Source organism: Vidua chalybeata, chromosome 12, assembly GCF_026979565.1.
Source record: "Vidua chalybeata isolate OUT-0048 chromosome 12, bVidCha1 merged haplotype, whole genome shotgun sequence".
Classification (NCBI taxonomy): Eukaryota; Metazoa; Chordata; class Aves; order Passeriformes; family Viduidae; genus Vidua; species Vidua chalybeata.
Window position 1 is genome coordinate 16556743 of NC_071541.1, and position 9795 is coordinate 16566537.

At 46.4% G+C, this 9795-nt stretch overlaps 1 protein-coding gene across 1 annotated transcript; it reads right to left on the bottom strand.

Moving 5' to 3' along the window:
• Positions 1–939: 939 nt before the first annotated feature.
• Positions 940–9795, bottom strand: CISH (cytokine inducible SH2 containing protein). Its single transcript, XM_053953705.1, has 3 exons — positions 9041–9795; positions 4447–4670; positions 940–3956 (listed from the first exon to the last, which is right to left on the bottom strand). The coding sequence occupies exons 1-3, from the start codon at positions 9085–9087 to the stop codon at positions 3454–3456; spliced, it is 774 nt and encodes a 257-aa protein (XP_053809680.1). The 5' UTR covers positions 9088–9795; the 3' UTR covers positions 940–3453.

A 9795-nucleotide genomic window follows, 5' to 3' on the forward strand; every position in this document is an offset into this window, starting at 1 on the left:
TGGAACAGATTATGGCATTGCCAGCAGTTCCTGGTTTGGTGTGCAATAGAAATCTACCCGTGGACTCATGTTGATGAGATTGTGGAAATAATATTTGCTAGGCATAGGAAGCATAGCACATGCTTCAGGAATACTTTAAAGCAGTATTTTGAACTTTGAAGCCAGTGGATTCACAGAGGGGGAAGGATGGGAGAGTTCCGTTTGTTGGTGTTCTTTTGTTCTGAGCGTGTTTTCCATTTTGCGGTGTTGGAAGCATGTTATGTTTGCTTTGGGCATCTCTCCTGGAAGAGGAGCACGGAGGGACCACAGTGGAGTCAGCTCCCAGTAGTGGCATTGCCTCAGTGTGCTCCCTGTGTTTCAGAAGCTGGACAGATGGAGTATCCTCTGTCTCCCTCTGACATTATAGGGCAGATCCACGTCTGCAGTCTGGTGTCTCAGGTGATGTGAAAGGCTACAGGGCCAGACCACAGGTACAGGGACACTGCAGCCCAACGGCCCCAGAAAAAGGGAGAATGGATCTGCCCTGGATCTCCCACCCAAAGCATCATCTGCCCATTTATGTTCTGCCTTCTTTCCCCTGCATTGTATTGGTTTTCTGTGGCACACAGAAACAATACAAGAATCATTCCTGTGTTCTCCCACATAATTAAAAAATGTGCCTTCAAGTCCTTATTAACTTGGGACTTGGGATCTGCTGCTGCTCATCTGTGTGCAGTAAGAACCAGGCCCACACTGAGAATTTTGGTGTTTATTTTCCCTGGTGTCTGAAGGGCCTTTTTTTTTTTTTTTTTTTTTTTTTTTTGTTAAAAGGCTTTTTGTCTTGTTTGAAAAAAATGGTCAAGAGTTTGGCCTGTGTTATTGGGGAGGATTTCTCTAAGCAGAAAATGAATTAATCCATTTGGATTTTACCAAAGACTTTTACATTGAGTGGCTTTAAAGTATATTTAAAATGTTTATTTAAAATCCAGAGTCAAATGATTTTTAACAAACTGTCTCAAGATAGAAGAAACTGACTTTTTGGAGTAACTGTATTGTTTATTTGTTGTATTGCAGTAGCACCTAGAGATCCTTACTGTGCTAAATGCAGAACAAACACAGAACAGAGCTGGTCCCTGCCCGTGGGAGCTCACAGCCTTCAGTTTGGGGTCAGCCAGGAGCTCCTGGGCTCTCTTGGGGCAGTGAGTCAAACCCACAGCTTGACCTCCCCATCACCCCCAACAGAGAACAGATCAAGTAGAAGGCAAGTTTCAGAGAGCTGAACAACCTGCCCTTCTGTGCTGTACACTTCTCCAACTGATTTTTCCCAAGCTGTAGTTACCAGGCCTGTGGCTGAGCTGTGTGGGCTTCCTGAGATCACTGCTGCTCCTTGGAGAGCCGTGGTTTCCTTGTTCCCAGTGTCCTCAGGCAGATAGAGGTGTTTGGATAAAAGGAAGCCATTTCAGTGGTTTATCACTTATATTATTTTTTAAAAAAGTTTTCCTTTTTGCCTTCTAAATTTTCATTCTCATTCAATACCTTTCCATGGTTGCTGCCATAGAGGGGAAGGGGGAAAGGATATACCAAAAAGCAAACTTGACATCACACATGCACACTGTCAATCATCAAAGTATCAAAAACAAAGCTTGCAACAGCACAAACTTGTATAAATGTGGAGAGAAAAAAAAAAAAAAAGGACACTGACTAAGCACAGCAGGCCATCTCGTCCCTTTTGGCAGCTTTAAGACAGGGTGGAAGAAACTCACCCATTTTTTTCAGCTTGTCTCCTGGGTCACCATCCCATCTTTTTCCATCTTCTCTTCCAACACTCAGCTATAGCTGGGGGTTTGTCCATTCTGATTTACAGAGCCTTAGAGAGAGTCCCAAGGAGGGAAGAACAAGGAACCCTTCATGTTCATTCATGCTAGAACAAGTCAGGGGGTCTTAGGGGCAAAATAAGCAACATGGTAATTTCTGTAAACCTGTCTGTTCCCTCTCTACTCTCACTTGATGGCAAGGCTGGGAAGATGATGATGAGATTCAGCAAATGAACAGGAAGGTTCAACTTGTCTGTGCTGGTTTGGGGCAGATCCCATCTGCTGTCTGTCCCTCCTGTGTGTAAAAGAGCAGGGGAAGAGCCATTGTGCCTCATCTGCAGGGGGTGAAAGGGATGGGGTGTGAGAAGGAAACCCAGAGCCAAAAGCCTAATTTTGGATAACAAACATGCAAGTCAGAGCAGGGGGCAGGAGAGGTCTGGACCCTGGCAAACAGCAACATTGGATTGTGGTTTCCAGTGTGTGTGCCAGCCTGGAGCTGGCAGAAGCCATGTGGCCAGTGACTAATGCTGGCAGGAGCAGAGCATGCAGCAGTGTGGCATTGTGGGAGCAAGGACAGCTCTGTGGGCTGAGGTGCCTCTAAGTGCTACCCCAGAAATAAATAAATAAATATCCTGAAGCTGTGCGTGTCACTGGTGCAGCCCAGCAGAGCTGTCTCCGAGGCCCTGCTCTAGGAGCCCCTGGGCTTGCCCTGTATCTCAGACAAGAGCAAGGTCAGGGAACAGCACTTTAAAAACACAAGCCAAACACAGGGTGCTCTGAAATGAAATCATTCTGCCTACATATGAGAAAATTTGCTTCTAATAACTTGTTTTGAAATGTTTTGTCACAAACTTCCTTTGGAGATGGAGAAGATGGAAAAAGATGGGATGAGTGCTCCCTGGCCCAACTTCACTACCCAGATCTCTGCTTAGAGCTCTCAAGGAAGAAGAGCTTCCTCAAAGAAGTCTCCTGTCCATGTGTGATGCAGCACATCTCTGGGAGCTCCCACTGTGCTCTGAGGTTGTGATACCTCTGTAGCTAAGGAAGAAAAAACAAATAGTCTTTACCTCTGTAGAGGTGGGTCTGGATAGAGTCATCTGAGTCTCACATACCCCAGAAGCCTAGGAGAGCTTGGATGTAGACTCCTGTAACCTGTCACAGGGACAGGCTCAAACAGAAGCTGTTTGGATGTGAATCCAAATTCCCACAGAGATTCAGCTGCCAGTTGGCTGGAAGCCTTTATACTATCTCTAATTCCACAAAAGAAACAAACAAACAAAAAAAAACCAATAAAGTAAAAGGTGCTTTAAAAATACCACGAGGAAAGAAACTGCCATGGAAATAAATAGCAAAAATAACAACGTTAACATGTCCGGTGTCACAGCAACTCTGACATTCAAGTAGTGTGGCCATGCCCACAGAGCTTCTCCCAGCCACTGCCGGCACGGCCCGAGGGTCAGAGCTCAGCTGGTGCCCCGTTGCTCACTGAAACAACCCACTCCTCCCTGGGGCTGGAATGGAGGTGAAGAGAAGGGGAGAGGAAAGATGGATGCAGTCTCTGCTGATAATCAGGTCTTTGCTGTGCCCGCCTCTAGCAGGACGGAGATAAAGAGTTGGTGGTTGTGTCTCTCCTTCGTGCCTGAGAGAGAAGGGCCACGCTTCAGAGCTGGAACGGATATTGCTTCAGGTATTCCCCCATCCGCCGGGGCAGGGGCAGCTGCTCCACGTCGGCCGTGCACTTGTTGATGCGCAGCCGGCACAGGTGCTGCAGGCTGGGAACGCTGTCCTTGCGGCCCAGCGGCCGGATGAGCTTCAAGTGTACCGCGGCTGCTGCCAGCTCTTTCTGCAGGGGAGGTAGAGGAGACGGAGGCGGGTAAGGAGCCTCGGTCTTGCTTTCTGTTGTGCAGGACAGGACGTAGTGCTGGATAAGACTGACCACGTCTGGGAAGGCCAGGATGCGAGGTTTGGACAGGTAGTTGGAGTCCAGGCGGAACTTGCTGTCAGTGTACTCAATGCGCACGTTGGTGGGCCCTCGGTTGGTCTTGACGGACAGTGTGAACAGGTAGCTGGGGTGGGTGCTGTCCCGCACCAGGAAGGTGCCCTCAGGCATCTTTTGCAGATGCTGCTTGGCCTCGCTGGCGGTGATGGAACCCCAATACCAGCCTGGAAAAACATCCGAGAAAGAATTTATTAGGGAAAGAACATATTCTAGGGCTGGCAGTACATTTAGGGAAGCCTTGAAGACAACCAGGTTAAGGGCCTGGGAAGCAACCAGAGCCAGAGTTGGCAAGACCTTCATAAATTAAGACCAAGTTCTAAAGGTTTCCTGCCTATGCTTGCCATTGCTGTGCTGGGGCTTGGGATGAGGCTGGCGGCTGCTGCAGCAGCTGCAGTTTACAGAGAAAAAGCAATTTGCTTTTTGCAATTCCTTCTCCTAGTTCAGTTACAAAAGATAAAGCAATAAATTAGTTCATGATGTAAGTTTGTAGAGACTGCAGATACACTTGCTGTGTGCATAAGAGCCAGTCATGGCTGTGACAGAACCAGGTAGGTTCCTGTCTGAAGTGGGATCAGGAGATTCTTCCTGTTGCTCAGATTGTGGAGTTGGGTTCCTGCACCCTTCTGACCCTGTGACTTTGCAATTGAGTCTTACCAGATTCTCGCAGGTAGGAGAAGGTTTTTGCAATGCAGAGAAGATCTTCTTCAGGGTCCCGTGTCTGAGGTGGGTTGCTGTCTGGAACTGGAGCTGCAAGGGCAGGTGCAGACTCCTCCTGGAAGGCTGTAACTGGGAGAGGCTGCATGATGGGCTCTGACAATTCCTCAATGCCCCTGAGTGACAGTCTCCTGATCTTTTCCTCCGCCAGCAAAGGATGAGGTCTGAAAAGAAAGGCACACTCTGCTATTTCTCCTTGCCTTGAGAGCAGTTGCAGGGTCTGTTCAGTGCATGCTACATTGTACAACATGTTATGTTTTACAAACAGATCCTCAGCACCATTGTTTCTGAGAGAGGAGAGGGGGGAGGAAGGAACACAGCTAAAGATGAGCCCTTAGAAACAGGGACAGTGAGTTTGCCTCTTTGGCCTTATAGAAGGTGGTCAGCCTTGTGATTTAGAATGATTTTGAACCTGAAATTTTTAGATGTTGCCTTTTAATATATAGTTTCAGGGGCGGTAAGGTTTATGAGCATTATGGCTTCAGTTACATGAGTACGATGTTGGAGCATTTCTGTTTCTGCCAGTGGGATTGTCATTTACTGCAATATAATTAGAAGCAGAATTGGCAATAGCTTGGGTTCTATCCTACCCACTTTCTGCTCAAGGACGACCTGATCCTAAATGAATCTGTCAGAACTCAGAGTGAGCTGATCATGGAGGAGAACAGTGGGAATTCTTGTTTTAGCCAAGCCTGTGCACTACACCCACCCCACTGTTCAGCAGCTTGATGGAGGAGTCAGTGTGGCTGTGCAGGACTGCAGGAGGAGGCTCTGCCATGGCCAGGCTGCTAGAACATTTACTCCCCTGTGGCCTAAAGTGGTGTAGCTATTCAGCATCTAAATGCATTTTCACAGAGCCTGGAGCTCTCATAGGTGCTCCTCCTCAGCAGCACAGGGATTCCTAAAGGAAAGCAGAGCTCTAGGGGAGGATGGATGTCAGAGGCCAGGAGAGTCTTCATTCCCAGGCAAGCTCCTGAGCAAAAATTAGTTTCAGTCCCAGTGTGTGTAAGCTCTTTGCCGCTGTGTCCCCCATCCTGCTGCATGTCCTGTGTACATCCCCCCACCATCCCCAACACACCTTTTCAGGCACTTTAAAGAGAAGATGGCTGAGAGAAATACATTCAGTCCTCAGTGTGACACTGCCACAGCACCACTGGCACTGACAGTGATGGCACAGGGTAGAGCCACCTCCCCAATCATTGAAGAGAAGCAGAAAGACTCTGAAGTCCTAAGTGCTTTCCTTCAGATCGTCCTCCTTCCCTGTGCTCTATGTGAACAGGGACACTTAGGTACATAAATAAATGTGCTGTAAACTGATCTGCACCTGATCATAGCTGCACTCCACCACCTCAAACTGCTGAGACTCAAGTATGGGACAGAGAACAAGAAGAAGAGATGTGGGAGGAAAGTAGATTAGAAAGAACCTGAAAGCACCTTCACACCTTGTAAGTGAGAACCATGATCAGTTCCACATCTCTGCATTTCTAAACAAACCATGGAGGTTTGGAGTAAGGTAAATTTAAATCTACAGAGAGAAACTCTTGCCCTTGCAATACATAGCAAACCCCTGCTATTCTGTTGGTATTTAGGAAAGAACATTCTTTCTTTTTCTACGTGTCAAATCACATTTCAGAAGAAGGATACCTGCTTGGCTTTCATGGTATCTAATCTGTGTTTCTTAATTTCTATTAATGGGTAGGAAGCCAAGCTGAATAAAAGTGATTGCTGGCTCTTGTCCTCACCAGGGACCCTTGGTCACAGGACCTGCATTTTCTACCTGCCTAGCTACCTGTCTCCTTGGGGAAGGGAGATTCCCAATTCTCCATTACCCCCCCTTTTTGCACAAGGAGGACCATTAAGCCAGATCAGCTGCTTGGAGCATGGTGCAAATAACACCAAGGTCATGGATTTGATCCTCATATGGGTCACTCAGAGTTGGGCTCGATCATCCATGTGAGTCCCTTTCAACTCAGAATGTTCTGCGATTCTGGTCCTTGCCTGTGTTGAACCTAATTACCAATGGGTGTTGTGCAAGGACGACGTCCTGGGCCTGCTGGCACAGCAGTGTCTCTCATACCAACTGTTCCCTAAGCTGAAGATGACTGTGACTGGTACTAAGGAAAATCAGTCCTGCACCATTCACTCGCCGGAACTTGAATACTGCAGTCCAAGTGTCAAATCTCTCTGAACTTATTTTCTCCTGGAAAATCTTTCTGGCCTATCCTTCCAGAAAGGTTTGGAACATAAGGAAAACTTTTCATAGCATGGAACTTTTTTTCTTTTTATATACTAACTTGAGAGAGGAAATCAGGAATTGGCTGAGAGGTGAGGAAGGAAGGGAGAGATAGCGAAGCAACACAGGGAAATGTCTGCCATGAATCGGGAGGAAAGTTGTTTATTTCAAGGGCTGTATCAGTTCACAGCTTGGTCCTCCAAAAACCACACCAACTGTGTGAATTTGTCAGTGGATTTCTTTTACAGAGCCCATGTGCTTGAGATGAGTTTTCCCACTCTACTCATGCTCTGCTGCCTTACTCTTTCTTCCACGGGAGGCTGGAGGAGCCCAGACCCCATGCAGGTACTGTGAGGATCCTTCCACTGCAGCCAGAGAAAGGCCAGGCTCACACATTTCCTATTTTCCTTCTATAGACCAGCCTTATGCCCCTACAAAACCTCCCAGTGCGGCTGTAGGCTCAAAGGAACATGGTGGAAGAGAGGAGAAGGATTAGAAATTTCGACAGACTGGGAGGTGCTGGTGTCCTAAACAACTTTGTACGTAGGTTGAAGAAAGGAGAGCTGCTGCTGGGAGCAAACAGAGCTGCTCCAAGCACAGGAATGGGAGAACATAGGGATCAGCAAGTAATGGCAGACTACAACTTTTAATGCAAGAACATTTGCAAGACAGTTAAAGAAGAGTGTGGTGGGATAAGGACAGGTTAAAAAAGGTTTGCTGACATGAAAAAGTCAACCCTTTGGTGGGGCAGAGAAAGGATTTGCAAATAGTGCTTGTAAGAGAGAAAGCAAAGGAAAGACGTGAAGAATCAGGACTGAATAGACCAAAGTGTTCCTACAACAGCTGTGAGGAGGAAGCAAACAACCATATGAAATTTGGCATGTCTAGCTCACTCTCCAGACAAACAGCCAATGAACTTCCCTATACTTTGGCAGTTAGTGTTTCAGAAAGCCTTGGAACAGCAAGAAATTTGAGGAGAATCAGATATGTCTGATACCATTTAGTGTTGGCTTTGTAGTTAGTGTGCTGATAAGCTAAACTTTATAACACAGTATAAAGACTACAAGAAACAGTGTGGAGCTGCTCTCCCTTCCATCAGCCACAGCCCAACACTCCACTGGGAGCTTGGTCTGAATAGGATGGAAAGGATGGAGTCCAGGATATATGAAATCCTAGAGGATAATAAAAATGGACCAATAAATGGCCTTCAAAATAGATATTAAAAGGAAAACATCTATACATCTGGCTCCATAATAAGTTCTTGGTGGGTAAGGGAAGCAGTAGCTCTGGCATGTTGACCCTGGAGAAAAGGTTCCGATAAGGGTTTCCCAAAGGCAAGCTGAAAACTGAATTCCCTTTGCCATGGCTATAGGAACTGCAGCTGCAGACTGAAAATAAGAGTGAAAACAAACCCCTCACGTAGTAGGAAAGTAAACACAAACTCTCCTTCTCTGTGGAACAGATTTTGAGGGGGAAATGGCAGAAAAATCCCCATGCTTCAGTCATTGTAGGCAGACAAGGAAGATTTTACTCTGAGGAAAATCCACCATACACTGGAGTGATAGGAAAATCTGACATGATGGCTCAGACTGGAAAAATGCTCACAATTTCCAAGTATGTAGCATGTGTAAAAATACCAGGTGATTCCTGCACACCAGGTATTCCTCAGCTGATAAACTAAGCTGGTCACAGGAACACCGAAGTGCCAACACATCAGAGCTGATACCAGAGAAGGCATTTGGATGTCACCTGTTCTTCTGAAGGCAGATGTGGAACTATCCGTGTGCCCCCTGTGTCTCTCACTCTACAGAAAGCTGTGCATCTATAGATACACTTAAACTTACACAAAACTGACATTAATTTAGTATAAATACCTCCTTAAAAAAAAAGACCAAAGCACCTAAACTCCAGGGAAGTTATTCCCTGTAAGCAGTTTGATTCCAAAAGGACGTTAGAGAGCACCTATGGTGTTGGGCTGGTGTCTGCGCTGGTGCTGTGTCCACCACACTGAACAACACACTCCAAGTTATTCTTACTCTCCCAAAGACTTTGGGAGTTTTTCAGCACTAGAAAGCATGGAAATCAGGAGTACCTTATGGTTCCATGATTTTGGCTTTGGAATCTAAATCACAGGCACACAGGACAGACACATAGAACTCAGCACTTGGCCAGCCAGAGTCATTCCCATTCCATTACAGTCACACATGGTAACATACAGGAGCTGAAAAACTGTCACAGAGAACCTTCCTAATTACAATTATCAAAGCACAGCTTTTCACAGAAGGCTGCAAAGTATCTTACCCCTGAACACAGAGGATCATGTCACTCCCGGACCAAGGGAAAAGCATTAAGTCTTCAAGAAGGTGAGAAATTATTTCTTCTCTTCTTGCCTTCTTTGCTTCCCCGAAGCAGCGAGTTCAGCCTCTAGTTGGGGTTCACGGTGAGAGAAGGCTGGCGAGTCGCAGCAAACCCCTTCGGCAGGTTGTTTCAGACACAGGAAAAGCCAAGCAGAAGACGAGCTGTCCGTCCAAAGACTTCAGCAACTTTGGCCAAGGAAATGCGTGCACTCTCAGTGCTTTAGAAAAAATAATGTATTCTTGTTCTGCTTTTCAGAAAACAGCAGCAAAAAAAGTTTAAAAAATAACCAGAGAAAAAGGAAATTATATATATTTAAAGAGGAACTGATCTTCCTTCAGAGCACTCTGAAATAATAATAAATAGGTACCAATAAATAAGATCTCCCCGAATGCTGCGGGAAGAGCCGGAGCAGCGACCTGTCTCAGCGCTGGCTCCGGAAAAATGAAGCTCCGTGGAAGGAGGAGGGGAAAAAAAAAAAAAAAAAAAAAAGGGCAAACCTCCTTAGTAATCTTTTGTGTGTCCCTTTTAATCTGTTCCAGGAAGTGAGGAATTCCTGGAATCGTATTGTGTTCGCATCACTCTTCCTATATCAGCCACGAGGGGAGGGGAAAAAAAAAGAGAAGGTATAAATAGCTGTGTCCAGCACAGCCGCGTCCATGCTGCCATGGCCGGGGGAGGGAGGGGAGCGGAGCCCTCCC

What these genes read in the sequence shown, in the direction of transcription:
- CISH (XM_053953705.1), bottom strand. Translation starts at nt 9,087, where the DNA reads ATGCTTTTCCCTTGGTCCGGGAGTGACATGATCCTCTGTGTTCAGGG. An exon ending in ATGATCCTCTGTGTTCAGGG is followed by an intron (nt 4,671 to 9,040) that starts GTAAGATACTTT and finishes CTTTCTTTTCAG; the next exon opens with ACCTCATCCTTTGCTGGCGG. An exon ending in CTCCTACCTGCGAGAATCTG is followed by an intron (nt 3,957 to 4,446) that starts GTAAGACTCAAT and finishes ATGTTTTTCCAG; the next exon opens with GCTGGTATTGGGGTTCCATC.